The sequence below is a fragment of the Gorilla gorilla genome, chromosome 22, assembly GCF_029281585.2.
Source record: "Gorilla gorilla gorilla isolate KB3781 chromosome 22, NHGRI_mGorGor1-v2.1_pri, whole genome shotgun sequence".
Lineage (NCBI taxonomy): Eukaryota > Metazoa > Chordata > Mammalia > Primates > Hominidae > Gorilla > Gorilla gorilla.
Window position 1 is genome coordinate 39,251,805 of NC_073246.2, and position 21,022 is coordinate 39,272,826.

The window sequence follows — 21,022 nt, forward strand, 5'->3', positions numbered from 1 at the left end:
CTTTTCAAGTCTTGCCAAAATGTTGCAAAATATGATTTTCTTTTTTTTTGAGACGGAGCCTCACTCTGTTGCCCAGGCTGGAGTGCAGTGGTGCCATGCTGGTTCATTGCAACTTCTGCCTTCTAGGTTCAAGCGATTCTCTTGCCTCAGCCTCCGGAGTAGCTGGGACTACAGGCACCTGCCATGACACCTGGCTAATTTTTGTATTTTTAGTAGAGACACGGTTTCACCATGTTGGCCACGCTGGTCTCGAACTCCTGACCTCAATCCGGCTGCCTCGGCCTCCGAAAGTGCTGGGATTACAGGCGTGAACCACCAGGCCCAGCCGCAAAATATGATTTCAAGATATTCTGAAACTGTGGAATACACACTTTAATAATTACATATTTACTATTTAAGCTTTATCTTAATGTCACAAGAAAAGAAAATGTTAATGGCAATTCATAAAATAATATTGGTAAACATGCTTACATGATAAGGAAGGCAATGAATATTGTCCTCTCTCTCTCTTTTTTAATGGCACCATGAGAACCACATCTTGACATAAACAACTTTGTAATCTTAAGATTCCGGGAGAGAGTCCTTGGTTGCAGGTGCCTGGTTAAGAGGAGGAAGGAGGCCAGGAGCCGTGGCTCATGCCTGTAATCCCAGCACTTTGGGAGGCCAAGACGGGTGGATTACCTGAGGTCAGGAGTTTGAGACCAGCTTTGCCAACATGGTGAAACCCCATCTTTGCTAAAAATACAAAACTAGCCAGGCGTAGTGGCGCATGCCTGTAACCCCAGCTACTTGGGAGGCTGAGGCAGGAAAATCATTTGAACCCGGGAGGTGGAGGTTGCAGTGAGTCTAGATCGCACCATTGCAGTCCACCCTGGGCAAAAAGAGCAAAACTCTGTCTCAAAAAAAAAAAAAAAAAAAAAAAAAGAGGGGGAAGGACAGTGAGAGCAAGAAAGGCATCGGGCTAGCCCTACTTGGGAGATGGCTAGGAGAATGAAGATGGCCACAGACACATTGACTGGGGTGACATTCATGTATCAATCTAACAGCATCCCATGGCCTTCCATTTTTCTTTTTTTTTCTTCCTGTTTCTTTTTGCAGTAAAATCTCAAAAAAGAAATCAATTAAAAAAAAAAAAAGGCTGGGCGTGATGGCACACGCCTGTAATCCCAGCACTTTGGGAGGCTGAGGCAGGCAGATCATGAGGTCAAGAGATCGAGACCATCCTGGCCAACATGGGTGAAACCCCGTTTCTACTAAAAATACAAAAATTAGCCAGGCATGGTGGCGGGCGCCTGTAGTCCCAGCTACTCGGGAGGCTGAGGCAGGAGAATCTCTTGAACCTGGAAGGCGGAGGTTCCAGTGAGCCGAGATCGCGCCACTGCACTCCAGCCTGGGCCACAGAGTGAGACTCTGTCTAAAACAACAACAACAAAACAAAAACAAACCACAAACCAAAAACCAAAAACCCCAAATACTTCTCTGCTTTCCCAAATAGGCATCAGATAGATATACACAGGCAGGGCACAAATACACAACAAACATATTTTTAAAAAGTCACAAAATGTCCAAATAAATGCAAATAAAAATAAGCGGGTGTGGCAGGGTGTAGGAAAAAGCCATTGTCACACATTACTTTTAGGGAGTGCATATTGGTGGAATCACTTCTGAGGAATATTTTGGTAACATGAATCAAAAGCTTTTTAAGGACGCATACTTTTATCTGAAGGAGATAATTGGACAGGTGCGTAAAATGGATGTAGGCCATGTTTATACAACTTTATCTGTAGTAACAACAACAACAAAAAGGAAAAACTTCCTTAAAAAATAGAGGAGCAGGTAAACAAATTATGGCCTATTCAACTGATGGAATACTAGTAGCCGTTAAAATGATTATCTAAATTTCAGTTAACACTAAAATGTGCTCATAGTATAATTGTAAGTAAAAACGGCATGAAACATATCTGCAGTGTTGTATGTGGGTGAATGTACTCATGTCTCCCTAAGAAAGTCTGGAAGGACATATGCTAATATGAAAATACCAATAAGGTTTTTTTTTTTTTTTCCTGGGTGATATCTATGAGTAAGCATTACCTCTTCATTGTTTTCCATATTGTAAAATTGTCTGTAATGACCATGCATGACTGTTACATTTTGTTTTTGGACCTTAGGTGCAAAGAATTAAGAATTAACTCCCCGGCCAGGCGTGGTGGCTCACACCTGTTACCCCAGCACTTTGGGAGGCTGAGGTGGCAGGATGGCTTGAGTCTAGGAATTTGAAACCAGCCTGGGCGACATAGAAAAACCTCATCTCTACAAAAAATACAAAAAGTTACCCAGGCGTGGTGGCATGCGCTTGTAGTCTCGGCTACCCGGGAGACTGAGGTGGGGAGGATTGCTTGAGCCTGGGAGGTGGAAGCTGCCATGAACTGTAATCTTGCCACTGCACTCCAGCCTGGGCAACGGAGCGAGACCCTATCTCAAAAAAAAAAAAAAAAAAAAAAGAAAAAAAAAAAAGAATGAACTTCTTATTTCATAGCATACTACCATTGTCAGTTTATAGAAGGCCTTTTTCATGTTTTAATTAATTTTGTTTCTTTGTAATCTGTTTTAGATAACGAATTACCTTAAAAATAAGAATAAACAAGGCCGGGTGCAGTGGCTCTCGCCTGTAATCCCAGCACTTTGGGAGGCCGAGGTGGGCAGATCAATTGAGGCCAGGGGTTCGAGGTCAGCCTGGCCAATGTGGTGAACCTTGTCTCTACTAAAAATACAAAAATTTGCCAGGTGTGGTGGCGGGCACCTGTAATCCCAGATACTCAGGAGGTTGAGGCAGGAGTATCGCTTGAACTGGGGAGGTGGAGGTTGCAGTGAGCCGAGATCACACCCCTGCACTCCAGCCTGGGTGACACAGCGAGACTCTGTCTCAAAAAAAAAAAAAAAAAAAAGAAAGAACGAACAAACAATAAAGTTTGTACAAGGGCAGCAAGTGGTGAAGACTTTTACCCAGAAGTCTGTAAGAACAGTAGGGGTGTCAGATGCCACGCCATGCCACTGTCTAGGGACCAAATGCAAATTGTTCACCTTCTCGCTTGGCGTGAGGAGCATTGATAGGAATACTGGTTAGTTTGCTTGTTTGTCCTTGGAATATTTATTTGGGTTATAACTCTCAGCGAGATTCCAACTACTGGACTTTCAGGCTTAGAATAGTGCCTCACCAGGAGTGGTCACTAACGGATGTGAAGCCAACCAAAAGAAACCACCATCTTGGCACGCATCTGTGTGTTAGTTTCCCTTAGTGCCACTACAAAGTACAAACAACTAGGTGGCTTAAACAACAGAAATGTACTGTCTTGAATTTCTGGAGGCCAGAAGTCCAAAATCAAGATGTTGGCAGGGTTGGTTCCCTCTGATGGCCGTAAGACAAAATCTGTTCCATGCTTCTTTGTCAGCTTCTGGTAGCCTCAGGTGCGCCTTGGTTTGTAGATGGCCACCTTCTCCTGGTGTCTGTACGTTCTTCCCTGTGTTCATTTGTCTTGGTCCAAACTTCTCCTTTTTATAAGGGCAGCAGTCATTTTGGATTAGGGTTCAATCTACAGACCCAACTCGATTACCTCTGTGAAGACTCTAACTCCATATAATCTTGAATCATCTTGGTGTGGTGGAAAGAACATGGGCTTTGCAATTATACCTGTGTTTGAATCCTGGCTTCACCACTTACTGGTGAGTGGTGACTGCCTTGAGAAAGTCGTGTAATCACTCAGGACTTGTTTTCTCGTCCACATAATGGGGATCTAATGTTGCTGTGAGGATTAGAGATACTCTAGAACGTGCTGGGTAAGTGGAGGCTGTTACTACCTATGAGCTGAGGGCCTTTGCTTTTCAAGGTGAGCAGACTATGAATAAACACATCTGTAAGTGAATCTAATGGGAAGATTCTTAGATGACAAGGATTTCATCTGTGAACCAGGTCAGCTGGCATCTATACCGGAGTCCTTCCGGCCTACATGTGGTCACTTGTTTGGAGCCAGCTGTAATTTACAGGTTACGTTTTTAGGTGAAGCCTGTATATAACCATTTTACAGCATTCCAACCTGGATATGACATTCATTGACCAATGTTGTCTAAGGCTGTCACACTGGGGAAAAAAGGGGTGCGGCCTTCTAGATACGAAGACCAGCAATGCCTTCTATACCCGCATGTTTATAATCTCAAGATTCTGCCCCACTCCGATATCTTCTAGGTTGATTTGAACTGAAGACAAGGACACATATCTTGAGACATTGTCATATTCTGTTCAGGTTACCTGGAAGATTATACAAGTTTCTTCCATTACCAGTAATAAAAATTTGAGTCAAATTTAATTTAGTATTAAAGGTTGCAAATGCTGACGTGCTCTGATAGAAGCGAAAGCTTGGTGAATGGGGTGGGATGGGGTGGGGGCAGGAAGGAGACCCACAAGCAGAGAGGAAGAAGTTGGTTGTATAGGTGGAAGCTTGAGCTTGGGAGGAACCAGGTAGGGACCTCTCCTCTGAATAAGGGGCGCTCTGGGCCACTTCCTCTTTCTTCAAAACAATTAAGTTGACCGTGGACCTTAATCACACTAGCAGGGAAATTTTGAAACAATAATCCGAAAGAACTTTTGCCAGCTACGGCAACTTTTTTATATCATGGAGATCAGCCTGAAAGCAAGCTATTTGCCCGACCAGTTTTTGACCAATTTATTTTCGGTTTAGTCAGGTTTCTTCCAAGTCTGTGCTAATCTGAATGGTTACCTTAGTAATTACTTTTTGACTAATTTATTTTCGGTTTAGTCTGATTTCTTTCAAAGTCTGTGCTAATCTGAATGGTTACCTTAGTACATCAATGTCCTAGTAACTGTAGCAAGGACATTTTTGCTGGAAATCATTTAAAGCAGGGGTATTTGAGTCATGTAGCACAGACAGCAGAATTTACTGCGAGTTTTTTACATCTAATATTGTTTATAAGATTTTATCTGTTCTCACATTTGTGAAGTTTATGAAAAAAATTGGTTATGAACACTATCACAAGGTGGCAAAATCAAGCTTAGAAATCAATTAGTGACTGCTGTAAAATAGTATATATATACACACACACTCTTTTTAGGTATACATTTATTAAATGCCATTAGAGTTGGTACAAAATACAATTTTTAGCTGGTGGCTCTCTACCGATTACAACGCAGCCAGCACAGCATACTTGGGTTTTCAAGCTTCGGGAGCTCACCCAGCAATACATAGCTAGGGAGAAGGGGTAGGGAGAATAAAAATCAGCGAAAGCCAGGATATTAATAAAGAGTTTTGATGGTTAAGGACAAGCAGGCGAATTAAGACTCTGGAAACCGAGAAGGTGTACAGAAAAGAAAACCAGAGAGCTGGACGACAAGGACACAGTTAACAGCACAAGGGGATTCATCTAAGGGGCATTCCGATGGAGCAGGCAGGCTGCGCCCAGAAAGGTGGGGAGGGGTTGGAAGCAGATGGGCAGGCACGGGCGAGCGTGCACAGCCTGAAAAAGTTTTCATGATGGCTCCAGCCTAATTTCCCAACGCTGGTCTCGGGCGCCACAAAACCTGGGAGGCCCGACCGGAGCCGGGTGCCAGCCTCAGGGCCGCCGGGCCCGGCGCAGCGTCCGGAATTCCTGCGATGTCTGGGGCGCGGCGGTGGCTCCTCCCCGCCCCCACCACGGCCTCCGCCGGCATTTTCCGGCTAGGAGGCCCACCAGCCCTTCGAAGAACCGGCTCCACGCGCGGACGGTCGCGGCCGGCGCGCTTCCCGGGGAGAGAAGCGAGCGCGGCGCCCGGACCGCGGTGAGAGCCCTCCAGGCCCGGGCGCGCGGGGTGGGCTTCCCGGGTCCCCGCCCGAAGGCCGCGGCGCCCCTCCCCCTCCCCCGCCTCCGCCTGGGGCAGCCCGCCCCTCCCCCCGGCGCGGGCGGGGCTGCGGGCGCCGACGCGGAAGCGCGGGGCGCTAGGGCTGCGGGGGCGGCGGCGCGGGAGGCCGCGCGCGCTCCCCGGGCCGCAGTCGGCGCGGGCGCGGGGCGGGGCGAGGCGGCCGGGAGGCGGCGGGCGCTCGCGCACAGGCCTGGCCGCCGCCTCGCCCCCCCTTCCCCAGCCCCTACCCTCCCTCGGCCTAGCCGTCCCCCTCCTCTCCCCTCCCCCGGGCGAATCACGCGCCCTCCTCTGACACTCGTAGCGGACCCGAGCTCCGAATTTATCCTTCACGTGACCTGAGGGGGTTGGGTGGTTGGCTGAGGACAGAGGGGGAGACGGAAAGGAGGGAACGGAATCTGCCGTTACCTGAGCAACAGGCCCCGCCCGCCGGCTCGGGGCCGGGGGGCGGGAGGAGGACGTCAGCACGTCAGCCGGGGTTTTGCGTTTTGATTGACAGTTGCTATAGCGACCGGGTCGGTCCGTCGCCATTTTGTTGGTTGGTTTTTTTTTAAACCCTTTCGCTTCCCGCCCGAATAATAATAAAAAGCCCCATTGGAGTGAGGCGGGGGTGGCGGCGGCAACCGCGGCGGGGGTATCCGGGGAGACTGCTGCTGTCGCTGCTGTTGATCGCGGCCCAGGTCGGCCTCAGGGAGCGGACACCCCGAGCGGGGGGTGCGGGCGCCGCCGCCGCCGCTTCTGCTGCTGCTGTTCCTGCTGCTGCTGTTGGTGCCGCTGCCGCCGCCGGCGAGCGGGCGGGACCGGTGTGAGTGCGAGTGTGTGTGCGAGGGAGCGTGTGCGAGGGCGAGTGTGCGCGTGAGTGTGCGGGTGTGTGCGAGTGTCTCTGTCTGTGCGGGGACTCGGGGGCGGGCGGTTCGGGCTCTCCTGGCGGAGGAGCCGCCGCCGCCACCCGGGCCCCGGCGCTTCTCGCTGCGCAGGTTCGGAGCGCGCGCCATTTTGTGAGATTTACAAAATCCTCCTCGGGAAGAAGCCGCCGGCAGCAGCCGCCGCTCGGCGCCCGGCCTCGCCGACGCCGCCCTCTGCGCCGGGCCGGGCCGTGCGGCCCCGCCGCCTGGAATCGGGGCCCGGGGACTGCGGTATTTGCCGGGGAGGGGGCTGTCGCCTCCCCGGCCCCGGGCGCCGCTGGAACCGCGAGCCGAGGAGAGACTGAGCAGGCTGCGGCGCGGCCAGGAGCCGGAGCGCCGGGGGCGGAGAGAGGCTGCCGGGGCGGCGCTGGCTGCGGAGGCCGCGGCGGGAGCGGGAGCGCGGCGCGGGAGCCCGAGGCTGAGACTCACCGGAGGAAGCGGCGCGAGCGCCCCGCCATCGTCCCGGTGAGTGTCCGGCCCGGCCGCGGCCCCGCCCGGCCTGGCACTCGGCTCCCCTGGCGGCCCGCAGCCGGGCCCGAGCCGAGGCCGGCCGGGCGGAGGGAGGGACCTGCCATTTTAGGAGGAGGCGCCGGGGGCCCAGGGCCGGCCGCCGGGGGAGGGAGCCTCAGGCCGGGTCCCGGAGGAGCGGCGGGAGCGAGCGGAGGGAAAGTTGCGGAGGGTGGGAGCGGGGGCCGCGGCCTCCCGGGAGCCGGGGCCTGGGGGGCCGTAGACAGCGCCAGACCTTCACTGGCCGCCCGAGCGAAGGGGTGGAGGTTGTCTTCCTCCTCCTCCTCCTCCTCTTCCTCCTCATCCTCTTCCCCCAGCTCCTCCCTCGTCCCTCCTCTCGGTCCCCACCAGTGTGGGAACCGCCGGGGTGCTTCGCAAGGACAATGCACGGGTTAAGAAAATGGGGCCGGCTGCCGGGTGGGCGAGGACGGCGGGGCCGGGCCGGGCGCCGGCGAAGGTCGGGAGCCGCTGCCTCGGCGGCCCTGGGGGTCCGCGCCGGAGCGAGGGGCACTCACTGGCCTCCGAAGTTGGGCGGGGAGCGCGAGTGTCCCCGGCGGCTCGGGGTGGAGGGATGACCTGCCCGGCAGCCGGGGGAGTTGGTAGCTGAGGAGAGGTGAATTAGAATAGATACCTGTGTATCGCCACAAAACTTCACGAGTCTATTTATAGGCACAAACCCACTCTCGCTTCGGAGCCACCAGAGCTGCTGAGTAGCTCAGCACTTGGCAAAAGGCTCCTCCCTAATCTGAAATAGTTAAAAATGGTAAAATTAGTGAGTCAGTGACTCTGGTTACTTGCCTGTGCCTTTCGCCCAACCCTAGGTGACACGAATCCCATAATCTGGGCGCAGCGCAGGAATGCTAGCACCATTTGGTTCTTGAATTCCGCCCAAATTGTCAGAAAATACGCCTTAGAACATTGTTTTCACAAGTGCCAGGCTCTGTTTTCAGGGTTTTCAGTGGATCGACCAGCTTGCCCAGCCAGTAGGAACTGTTCCCATTTTATAGATGAGGAGAGTGAGTCTGGAGAGGGGCACTGACTGGTCTAAGGTCATACAGCTGGGACTCCAGGAGCCAGAAGGCTGTAGCCACTCTGGAGTTGTGAATCATTAGGGTGTAACTCATTATTAGAAATACTAGCAAATTTTGGAGTGATTCGTGTTTAATGACTCAGGGTTCTAACCTAGAGATGTGTCCCCGTAAGGTTTTTAGCGTGGAATTACCTTTGTGGCTTGCCGAGGCCAAAAGGTAAGGTAATGGTGATGAGCCCTCTTAATAAACTTTTCAGGCCTTTTTCCCCCCCAAGAAAACTATGTAGTCAATTTTTGAATGAAAGGAATTAAAGATATTCCTTGATGTGTTTTGTACTTCAAACAATTTTGATTATAGTCATTTTCTGAGTATTGATGAGTCATAAGAAAGTTTTGTGTAAAGTTATTTTTAGTTATTCTTTGAATGCTTAAGGGTTCCTCTGTGACCCTTTTATAGTTTATGTGTCCAAAGTATTAATGAATATATTTAGCATTTTGATTTTGAGGTGTTTTAATAACTCAGGGGAATTACCTTTAGCTTTTGTTTTCTTTAATTTCTCATATCTTGATCAGTTACTTTAGGAGAATATTGTTTTCAAGTAGACTTTTAAAAATGTGAGACCAGAACTAAAGTTTGATGTGCTAAGGTTTTAAACTGCAGAAGATCATTTCAAAGAAACTGGTTATGAAAAAAGCTTACTTGATTATAGTCAAGATTTTTTACGTATACTTCAGGTATCCCAGTACTTTGGAGGATTTTCCCTGGTATAGCAGTGGTGTTTATGGTAGCTGTCCAAATTTATTTATACTTCAAACCATGCCAGAAAGTTAAGGACTTCTGTCAATGTCTACACCTAGTTCTCTTGTAAGACTAGTAAAAAGTTCTCTTGTAAAAAGTTCATTTTTACCTCGAGAGGCATAAGCTCAGAGATTATTGCAGGAGGAAGGGTCACCCCTTGTGTTTGCGCCATGAAGGCACACTCCTTTTTACCTGGTGGGTGTTGAAAAAATATTTGAAGGAATAGACCTGAATGAATGGTAATTATTGGTAGGGGTGGGAAATGGACTAAATGACCTAGTGAGATCTTTGTTTTCAGATCTAAGTATAAGATCATCTCTTAAACCTTTTAACAATATTTTGGTGGAACCTATTAGAAACTTAACAAACACATTATTGTGTGCAAGATGTCTAAAAATAAGTCCAGTTTTTTAGAGGCGGTAACATTTAAGATAATTTAAAACATTCCATATTAGTGTAATGTCTTGTTAGGGAATGTGGACAGTAAAAACGACCATTTGTTAAATTTTTTTTTCCCCTCCAAAATATTGTCTGATGTTTGCTCCTTCGTGTTACTTACGGAGAGTTACTGTTTATGACTTAAAGATATGGGGGTGGAGAGGCCTAGGTAACTGCAACAATGTATTTAAGTAATTTACATTAGGTTTTTAGAGGGCTATGACTATCTGCAAAAGGAAGATTCAAGATACCTTGTTATAAACATGGTATACAGTGACCTTTGGCATGCATTTTGTTTTGTAACTACACGAAGTGTTAATTTGGATTGAATCTTTGTTTTCACTTGAAAACCTTTTTTTTTTTTTTTAAGAAATAGCTTGGAAATTTAGACTGCCCTGAGGTGTTTTCTTGTGTCTGTTTATGGTTGACAAGTATCTAGTTATGAGAAGAAAATGTGGATAGAATTAACTGTATTATAGGCGAGAAGGGAATTGCCTTATAATCTTGTGCCACTGAACACAAGATTAGTAGAAGAGTGGGCTTCACTTGTGACTTTCTTGGTATTTGTGATTAGGCGTGTGCCAATTTGTCTTTGCTTTGGCATTAGCTTTCCTCATATTTTAGAAGGCTTTCACATTTCCTGTACACACACAGGAAGCAGTTTCACCCCTCCCCAAGAAAAAACTTACCTAAACCCAGCAAAACCCAAAAACTTCCAGAAAGTCTTTATCAGGAATTTAGTTCCTCATCCCCAAAGTTGTATTAGTCTTATTTTGTAGTAATCATAAGCAGTTATTTAAACTGAACCAAGAATCTTTACTTTCTGTTGAGTGTTTTGGTGATTTTACCTCCATATATGTTCGTCTATTTTCGATTTAGAAGTAAAGATATTACGTGAAACTATTAGTAATGTTTCCTGAAACTTGATACTAACAGTTTGCTCTGTGAAAGTGAATTGTGTGACCAGTGTAATAGCACCTTATGTATATATGGTGGTTTTGCCTTTTAAAAGACTTTTTACCGGATGTTATCTTGACTGTTGGGCAATTTTCTGATGGCTAGAGAGGTGGTAATTTATAACCCAAAGCTTGCTCAACTTTGGATTAAAAAGTTTGGAGAGTTAAAATTTGTGTTTAATTACTTGGAAAAATCAGCAAATTATATTAAATTACCTAAAATTTCTCCTCAGTTGCTCCCAAATGAAGAAAGCTTTTTGAAATCTTGCCTTATGTCAGTGCTACAATATTAAGCTAGAGTTGTAAAGTTTACCATAGAGTGTTTGAAAGTGAAATGTAGACTTCATGTGACTAAAATAATCATTGAAGGTTCGTTCATACTGGGTAATTGAAGAAAGATCTTATTTGTTAATGTACTGGCTACAAGCAGCCTTAGTTGATTGTTATTATTTTTTATATGGAAACAAAATGATTTGGAAATATTGCACTGTGTAAGCCAGCTAGGTATTTAAAAAGTTAAGCTTTTGCTTTGAAATCCTACTTCCAGAGTACCAAAACGAGTGAGAATTGTTTATTGGTGATAATACCCTACATTGAACACCTGAAATGGTGTGGTTTCTCTTGGGCATATATGTTTTGCTAATGTAGAACCATTTTGGTGTCTTGGCAATTGGTTCTTATACCAGAGCTATGTATCTTCTCTTCTAGAAAGCGATATTTAAAAGTTTGTATTACTGTTAAAACTAGGTTTTGACAAGTTACATAATTTTTTTTTGGTTTGGAGCAGATGCTCATATCTGATATATAGTGAGTAATAGCTTAAAATGTGTCTTTGTTCTTGTCAGTGAATATTCTTGTTTTATCTCCCCATGTTAGAAAAGTTTGTTTTAATTGATTTTTTGGGGGGGCCCAGTGAACTGGCTTAACATAGAGTGAAACTGGCTTTCAGCATCAACTCTATTTTAAATAACATCCCTGTTCATTAAATAACCCCCTAATTTTTCTTGAGTGTATAACATTTCCAATGACAAGATTTGATTTTTTAATTTTTAAAAAAGCTTTCACAAAAAGTTTTTCCGTATTATCATTATCTATATTATTTGATAATATAGAGCCATTTCGACATCTTGGGAGTTGGTTCTTCTACCAGAGCTATGCATCTTCTCTTCTGGGTTTTTCACAAAAGCTTTTGCATGTCCATAAAATGTTATGGACATGTATGGTTAAGGCTTGCATCTTGGCACCCATGTATTTGGGTAAAAAGATGCTTGAGGCCTGGCGTGGTGGCTCACACCTGTAATCTCAGCACTTTGGGAGGCCAGGGTGGGCGGATCACTTGAGGCCAGGAGTTCGAAACCAGCCTGGGCAACATGGTGAAACCCTGTCTCAAAAAAAAAAAAATAAATAAATAAAAACAGGTGTGTTAGTGCCGCCTGTAGTCCAGGCTGCTCCGGAGACTGAGGTGGGAGGATCAGTTGAGCCTGGGAGGTGGGGGTTGCGGTGAGCTGAGATTGTGTCACTGCACTCCAGCCTGGGTGACAGAGTGGAGCACTGTCTCAAAAAAAAAAAAAAAAGTTTGAACTGTGACATCTGTCTGTCTGCTTGCTATCCAGTTATAGACAGCAGTTGAGGCAGCATGATACTGTGGAAAGATCCCCTGCCCATGAAGCCATGAACAGAGGCTCCAGAGTCTGGCTGATCTGAGTCTCAACAGGTTCTGTTGGCTGTGTGACTTTAGGTACAGTGACTTCACCAAACATCAGTTCCCTCATCTGTAAAATGAGGTTGATAGTAATTAGCATAGGAATCTTGTGAAAATTGAGATAATGTATGTACATTTCTTCATGGATTTCTTTCTGCTCCTTTTTTCTCTCCTCATCTTCATTCATGCTCATTCTGTGATCCTAGCATAAATATTTTCTTCAGAGAGGCCTTCCCCAAACCAGGTAGTCTTCCTTGGCCATGCATTCTTTTTTTTGGCCAAGCAGGACCGTTTGTTTTTCTTTGGCAACCCTTACTGCAAATATAATTATTCATATATGTTCTTATATATAATTGTTCATTAAATTTCATTTAATATAATTGTAAGTTTAATTTCTCCATTAAATTTTAAAGTCCATTTGGACAGGAAGAAGTCTTTCTTGATCATGGCTGTAACTCCAGTGCCTGGCACATAGGGGGTTTAGATTCATAGAATGACAGAATGCGGAACCTGTATGTTGAATCCTTCCTGACTACCACTCCTTAGCCATGTCATCTTGGGCAAAACAGCTTCTCCTCGCTTCAGTATCCTGTATGCCAGATATAGATAGCACCGGCTGCCCTGCCCAGGATTTTGAGAATATGAAATGAGACACTGTAATGAAGTGCTGAAGTGTAAAATGCCATATAAATATAAAATGGCACAGTAGCAATAATCTCAGTAATGGGGTTATTCAGTAGGAAGCTCTGTTGTGACTTAAGAGGATAGAATTTTAGCTTTGCTGAGTTGGTTGGTAGCTAATATTTAAGAGTTACGATAAATTTAAGCTTTCTTATATGTACCAGTTAGAATGTAGATGGGCCTGTTTCTGACTAAATACAGTGGCTTAAACGAGAAGTTTATTTTTCCTTCATAAAACAACAGTATAACTTATCTAAGGCTGATATGGTGGCACCACGATATGAGGGAGCTTGGTTCCTTCTGTCTTGTTGCTTTCCTGTGCTTACCATTTTCTTCATAGTACAAGGCAGTTTCTCACTACATCCACAGTCCAGGAATAGGATTTTGGGAAGGCACATTCCATCCCTTTAAAGACAAACCTGGAAGTTGCATACATGATTTTTCTTCATACCCTATTGGTCATAACTTAGTCATGTGGCCATGTTTAGATACAAAGGAGTCTGGGATATGTGGTCTTTGATAGGTGACTATTTGGCTGAAAATTTGTGTCTACTGAAGAAGGGGAGAATGGGGGATGATTAAACATTGCCTGTCACACTTCGAAATGTTTTGGGAGAAGCTTCCAGAAATAGACTTTGAAAATACAATGGATTGCATTAGTTAATAAGTTTATTTTCTGTATTTAATCATTAATTTTTTAAACTATGGTATGTGAATTCAAATAGACCGTTATGCAAAATATAAGTAAGTGGTCAGATTAGAAAAATGTAGCTATACTTTTAGTAGTGAAGGGATTTTGGGTCTAATAGTTATTTTACTGATGCTTTATTTTCTGATAGAAACATGGTTCTTGATTGCTGTGCTTGTATCACGTAAGCAATATTTGAAATCTGAGCTTTTGCATTTAGTGTTAATAGCCCACTGGACCAACTGTATGTCTTCCTGCTCATACTCTCAGCAAACAGTGCTACAGTAACACTCGCATGTTGTCAGGATGTCATAAAGATTTGAGTCACCGAACACTGCAAGAAGGATGATAGCAGAGATATTTAAATGTACATTTACTATCTAGTATGTTCCTCTTGAATTCCTGTGGGTTTGAAAAAAGAGAAATATAAATATCTAAGATTCCTTTAAACTATGAAATATTATTAGCTCTAGTACAGACTTGGGAAAACTAATGGTTCCCCAACAGTCTTCTGGAGAACTTGTCAAAGTTAAGAGATTTCCAAGCTCAGATGCCGCTCTTTCTGTAGGTTTAGAGTAATGCTCTGGAATCTGCTTTCTTTTTTTTTTTGAGACAGAGTCTCGCTCTGTCGCCCAGGCTGGAGTACAGTAGTGCGATCTCGGTTTACTGCAAGCTCCGCCTCCTGGGTTCACGCCATTCTCGTGCCTCAGCCTCCCAAGTAGCTGGGACCACAGGCGCCTGTCACCACGCCTGGCTAATTTTTTTGTATTTTTAGTAGAGACGGGGTTTCACTGTGTTAGCCAGGATGGTCTCGATCTCCTGACCTCGTGATCCGCCCGCCTTGGCCTCCCAAAGTGCTGGGATTACAGGCTTGAGCCACCGGGCCTAGCTGGAATCTGTTTTCTTAAGGACTCCAGGTAATCCTGATGCAGTAGGAACATTTTGAGAAACACCGATACCGTTCATTTCTCACATATTAGAGAAGGAGGTGGGTGCAGAGAAGCTGAGTGACTAATCAGTTCCTCAGAATAAGCAGGCCTGGGACTAGCATTGTTTTTCCTGACTCTTCGTTCTTTGTTCTTTCTACAGAAGAGGGAATAAAGGACAAGGTGTACAGAGTGCAGTGGGATTTTATAGGAATAGTTATCATCTTAAAGTAAGTATGTGGCTTTTAATGTGGGAGCTCATGTCTAGTGAATGGTTGGCCCAGTTGTCCTTTTTGCCCTATAGAAAAATAATGTGAATATTTAAATACTCAAGTGAATGTTTAAAGGTTAAGTGAATATTTAAAGGTGAGAAGCTGAAGGTTTTAAGTAAGGTTTTGTTAGTATCAGCACTATTGTGGGCAATGTATATACAGCATTAGAATAGATGTATAGGCAGCTACTTACTTGACATGATTAGAAGGAACAAAGGTAGTTCTTGTCCTCAAATTACTACTTTCCTTTTAGGTTGCTTGTAATTTTCACTGTTGGAATTCATTTCATTAGATTAAGGTAAAATCTGGAATTCCCTAGTTTAAAATTTTAAAATTAGAATATTCCTAGAGGAATATTCCTTTTTTTTTTTTTTTGAGATGAAGTTTCACTTTTGTCACCCAGGCTGGAGTGCAGTGGCACAATTTCGGCTCACTGCAATCTCCGCCTTCCGGGTTCCAGCAATTCTCCTGCCTCAGCCTCCGGAGTAGCTGGAATTACAGGCGCCTGTCACATACCTGACTAATTTTTTGTTATTTTTAGTAGAGACGGAGTTTCACTATGTTGGCCAGGCTGGTCTCCAACTCCTGACCTTGGCCTCCCGAAGTGTTGAGATTATAGGTGTGAGCCACCACGCCCAGCCCTGGAGGAATATTCTTTACCTGTTATGAGGTTAACACTTTATTTGTATCAGTTATTATTATTAGATCTAGCCTGAAAACCCATAGCCTTAAATTGGAACAGGCATGCCTGTTTTTGCACCCAAAAGTTGCCTTTTGGCCCGCCAAGCCCCTCTCTTCCTATACCCGTATAAACCTGAAACCACAGGCCCCACAAGCAGACTAGGAGATGAAGAACAGAATGACAGAATGGCTTGGCAGAGAGAAGAGAGAGTCTGAGTGCTGGGAGGAGTTCCACTGGGAGTGGTCAAAGGGGAGAACAGCTGCTTGGTGCAGGTGTCAGTCCAGAAATCAGAATGATGCGTGCACTAAGAATGTTTTGGAAAGGAGGGAAGAACACAGTCCATGTGCCCTTTACTGAGAAAAATGAAGCGTATGTTTAGGCCAGGCGCAGTGGCTCATGCCTGTAATCCCAGCACTTTGGGAGGCCGAGGCGAGTGGATCACGAGGTCAGGAGTTCGAGACCAGCCTGGCTAAAATGGTGAAACCCCCATCTCTACTACAGATATAGAAATTAGCCGGGTGCAGTAGTGAGTGCCTGTAGTCCCAGGTACTTGGGAGGTGGAGGCAGGAGAATTGTTGGAACCCTGGAAGCGGAGGTTGCAGTGGGCCGAGATCGTGCCACTGCGACAGAGTGAGACTCTGTCTCAATTTTTTTTTTTTTAAGGGTATGTTTAAGAAATGTCACCTTGTGGTATGGTCATGGGAAGGTTCATGTGAGTATTCTCTGGTGGCCAGAGGTTGGTAGTGTTAGCTTGCTTCGATGGCTTCCTATCACTGAGAGTGTTGGTAATGGCACTGTGGGTAATTCTGCCTAGGACCCTGCGCTTGATTAACTATTGGACTAGAGGGAGTGTCCCTCTTTTCTTACTGTCTTATTTGTTAGGGCCCGTATTTGAGCAGTGTTATCAAACATATAAGGTACGGTTCTGATCATCTAGGATATTCTAGTTTTTAAAGAGATCCACAAGTAGTATATAGTTTAAAAAAACAAGCTCTGTGGAATGATAGCAGATCATTTCCCCCTTCTCATGTTCCGTAATAATAACTGTTCAGTTTTTCCTACCAGAAATGTATGCATGTGTATACATACACACACAATTATATATATTATACTTTTAGTATGTATTGTGTTAGAAAACTATGTATGATTCCATTATTTTTAAGTGCATAGACATTAGGTGTGTATGTGTGTATGTACACAGTGTCTGTGTATTTAAAATCCAAACCAAATGGGATCATACATACTAAACACACAGTTTTGCAACTTAAGCTTTTTATTTATTTAGTTAGTTTTTGAGACGGAGTCTCGCTCTTTCCCCAAGGCTGGAGTGCAGTGGCGCAATCTCGGCTCACTGCAAGCTCCGCCTCCTGGGTTTACGCCATTCTCCTATCTCAGCCTCCCGAGTAGCTGGGACTACAGGCCCCTGCCACCACGCCCGGCTAATTTTTCGTAGTTTTAGTAGAGATGGGGTTTCACCATGTTAGTCAGGGTGGTCTCCATCTCCTGACCTCGTGATCCGCTTATCTCGGCCTCCCAAAGTGCTGGGATTACAGGCTTGAGCCACCGTGCCCCGCCAGCATTTTTTTTACTTGACCTATGTTAGAAATATTTCCATGTCAGCTCACAGAGCTCCCATTTTTTAAAATTTGGGACAGAGTCTTGCTGTCACTGAGGCTGAAGTGCAGTGGCACGATCATAGTTCACTGCAGCCTTGACCTCCTGGGTTCAAGTGATCCTCTCACCTTAGCCTCCTGAGTAGCTGAGATTATAGGTGTGCACCACCACGCCCAGCTAATTTTTAAATTTTTTGTTGAGACATAGTCTTGCTATGTTGCCTAGGCTGGTCTTGAACTCCTGGCCTCAGTGATCCTCCCGTCTTGTCCTCTCACAGTGCAGCTGTGAGACACTGCCCAGCCTCTATTGTTTTTAATGGTCGGAAAGTATTCTGTTCTATGGTTGTACCTCTATTTAGTCAGACTGCATTAAAGGACATTTAAGTTCATATTTTTCCTCTTTTAAACAATGCTGGTGCTTACTTCCTTGCATGTATAGTTGTGTTCTGTGAGTATTGGCCATAGGATGTCTATTTATAAGGAAAGTGGCTGGTTCACCAGTTATATGGATATTTGAATATATGTTGCCATATTGTCTTCCAGAAAGTAGCAGTAGTTTATGCTTTCACCAGCAGTGTCTGAGAGTGTATAGTTTCTCAAATCTCACCAACACTGTTGGTATCTTAGATTTTTGTGAATGTAATAGGTGAATAATGATGTCTAGTTGTTGGGATTTGCATTTCTTTAATTATGACTGAGTTTGAACACCTTAAGTTGTACTATAAGATTTTTATTTTAAATAACAAAAGAATTCATTCTTCATCAGATATATGTTATAGTTAAAGTATTTTCTGGGGCCAGGCGTGGTTTCTCACACCTGTAATCCCAGCACTTTGGGAGGCCGAGGTGGGCTGATCACCTGAGGTTGGGAGTTTGAGACCACCCTGACCGACATGGAGAAACCCTGTCTCTACTAAAAATACAAAATCAGCCGGGTGTGGTGGCACATGCCTGTAATCCCAGCTACTCGGGAGGCTGAGGCAGGAGAATTGCTTGAACCTGGGAGGCGGAGGTGGTGGTGAGCCGGAGATCACGCCATTGCATTCCAGCCTGGGCAACAAGAGCGAAACTCCATCTCGAAAAACAAAACAAAACAAAAGTATTTTTTGGGTTCCCTTTATTTCGTTACTCTGTTGATTGAATAACTGATGTTTTGATAAATTGTAAATGCCTACAGAAAAGGGGGCTCTTGTTCTTCTTCAATTGAGTAAACATTTGCATGTCCTCTGTATGAGATATGAGTCGTGGTAGAAGCTTTTGATTACAAAAGTGAATAAGGTTTGGTTACATCTGCTTTTAATGTTGAGATAGGTGTGTGAATACAGGAAAACTTGAACACAGATAAGACCATGGCCGTTAACAGTTAGAGGGGTTGACATGTGGAGAGCTAGAAGAGCACAGGAAGTAAGACAATTATGGGGATTCGAGTGTGCATTGTGGAGGAGATGGGACTGGGTCTCGATCTTGAAGAGTGGATGGATGGGCTTTTTATGGTGGAACCTGGGGACTTGACAGTCTATTGGAGGAAGTCATGTGGGCAATGGGTGGTGGTGGGAAATGAAGGTGACTTTGAAGAATGACAGAGTCGTATCCCTGGAGCATCAGATGAGGGAGAGAGGGAGGGAGAGTGAGTTTGGTGTGCTCAGGGAGTGAAGGGGACACTTGTGGACATGAGAGTGGGGTTGAGTCTTAAATATTATAAAGAATATGAATTTGGGGCGATTGAGGGTTTTTCAGCAGGGATTAGGACAGATCTGTGGGTTAGAGGGAGGTGACACTGTAAGAAGGAGGGTTTGGAAGGCAGGACCATTCTAGATGTAATGTATAGGCATGAGGGAATACGAAGAGGTGAAAAGTGGAAGACAGATGGGAAAACCTTAAAAATATTCTTAATTACTTTAATTTCCAACAGACCAAAGTGAGTATTTCTGGATTCAAACAGCAACATGGCCAAGTTTTTGGAGATAGGAAAAAGAGTATTAAGCTTTGTTGGCAGTATAGTAAAAGGTTCTAGGAATGCAGTGATGAGGTTTTAGTGGGACATGGAGAATATGTCCTACTGAGGACCTGAAGGAACTGTTGAGGAACTGAAGATAGAATTATTATTGTAGTTCAGACCTTACATTAGGGACAGGTGGAAATAATTTGCAGCACCATTAAATATGAGCTAAAAAATAGGGCAGTGGGAGAAGGCAATGTTTGAAGCTGTGAATCTGTAAAGGAAAAGGTTGTATCATAATTCATGGTTTGGAAAATGGAGAGTAGCTGAGCATGTGAGCAATTTCATTTTTTCTGAGCATCTTAGTATTTGCCTGAAAAAAATCTCATATTCTCTTTATTTTTTCATGTATCCTAATTGGAAGATTGGTTATTTGAAAAGCATTTATCTTGTAGAGTGATAGAACTATTTATTGAGCACCTGCTGGTGCCAAATATAGAAGAACCTGGGGCCTGGGAATCAGTGCTGAAACAAAGGCCACTCCTGTCCCTGCTATCACGGATGTTACGTTCTGGCTGGGGGAGTCTTTAATAGTTCTTGAGTAGGCCTAAGGACTTAGTCTAGAATAGATATAAATTAAATTTTCCTTAAAGCGAACATAGAGTCTATAAAATGGAATAATTTTTGATGTTGCATTTTGAAGGTCAAAAAATTTTTGTTTCATTTTAGAGTCCTTTTAACAGTTAATTTTGATTTAAAAGTTTGTTTGGATAAAAATAGGACTCTAGCCCTTAAGACAAATACTGTCTGTTGAAAAATTTATTCTGATTTGGTTATTTTCCCTCGAAAAAAACAGCTGTTACCACAGTGGTGTTTTTTACTTTATCTTTACATCAAATGTTCGTTATTGAGAGACATTGCCTCTGTGATATAAAAGATTGTTTTGTGAAAGTTTGTTGAAACAACGATGGTAAGAAAACTAATAGGATCTCATTGAGTATTTTACAGTTTAATTTTTTTTTTTGTATTTCGTTGTTGTGGTTCTGTAGTACAATTTAAAACATCAGTAAAGCTAGGTAAATTTACCTAGGAATTGGCCTGAAGGCCCACGGTTACTCAGCAATATTAGAGACAGCTATGCAAAGGGAGAAGCCAGGCGTTTTAAGATTCACGGGAGACAGTTTGTAGGAAGGCTGTTTGCTGAATAAGACAAAGATACAGACATGCAAAGTAAAGGATGTGGGCCTATAGGGAAGGTCAAAGAATAAGGAAAGTTCACTTGACTGAGCAGAAATGGAAGAGGGATTTAAGCAAATAGATGAACAAGAATTGTCTCTCCAAAAAAAAAAACCTACACAATTCTTTAATGATTTATTATGACTTTTGGGGTAGAGACCACGCTACTCACAGGATCTGCAAGCCCTGCCACCTGGATGATCTGGGTCCAGCTTGCTTACTGCCTCTTCTCACCAGTCTCTGGCTCATGGGAGTGTACTGGCTCCTGGTCTTTGCATATGCTGCTTCCTTGGCTTGGGATCATCACTTCTATCAGCTCTTCTATCCCTTCTATGCGCTCTTCGTTTCAAAAATCTCATGTGTCCTTGTACTCTTCCTTCATAACCCTTATTACAGTTGATAATTTTTTAGTGCTTATTTGATTTAGTGATTATTTGATTGCCCTCCAGAGATCAGGACCAGTAGTGTTTTGCTCTCTCTTGCAATCTCAGTGGTTGGCAGGGTGCTTGGCACATAGTAAACACTAAATAAACATTTGTTGAATGAATCAGTGAACTACATGCTTTGGTCTTTACTAGTTGGTCTCAAGGACCAAAAACCTACAGTAGGAAGATGTTTGTTGGGCTAAGAGATTAGCAGGAAATATGAGAGCTTTGAGGAAAAAGGAAAAGATGAAGTTTTTTAAAGATAGGATTAGAAAGTTCTATGTAGTCAGGAGAAAGAAAATTATTCGTGGAATAATT

At 44.4% G+C, this 21,022-nt stretch overlaps 2 protein-coding genes across 10 annotated transcripts in view; one reads left to right on the plus strand and one right to left on the minus strand.

Annotated features, from left to right (window-relative positions):
• Positions 1–1,298: 1,298 nt before the first annotated feature.
• On the minus strand, positions 1,299–7,161 carry LOC134757890 (uncharacterized protein DDB_G0284459-like). The gene is made up of 2 exons (XM_063702759.1): positions 6,314–7,161; positions 1,299–4,303 (listed from the first exon to the last, which is right to left on the minus strand). Exon 1 carries the CDS (start codon positions 6,898–6,900, stop codon positions 6,367–6,369), a length of 534 nt encoding a protein of 177 aa, XP_063558829.1. The 5' UTR covers positions 6,901–7,161; the 3' UTR covers positions 1,299–4,303; positions 6,314–6,366.
• Positions 5,467–21,022, plus strand: part of DYRK1A (dual specificity tyrosine phosphorylation regulated kinase 1A) — a 149,463-nt gene continuing 133,907 nt past the window's right edge. For 2 of the 9 annotated variants that reach the window (XM_063702755.1, XM_031005153.3), the window contains exon 1: positions 7,139–7,275. The gene's annotated coding sequence lies outside the window, so the exon portion shown is untranslated. Of the gene's footprint in view, positions 5,828–7,138; positions 7,276–7,754; positions 7,775–14,495; positions 14,768–21,022 lie in introns of those variants that run through there. The other 7 variants (XM_031005157.3, XM_055374016.2, XM_055374018.2 and 4 more) reach the window with 7 other exon arrangements.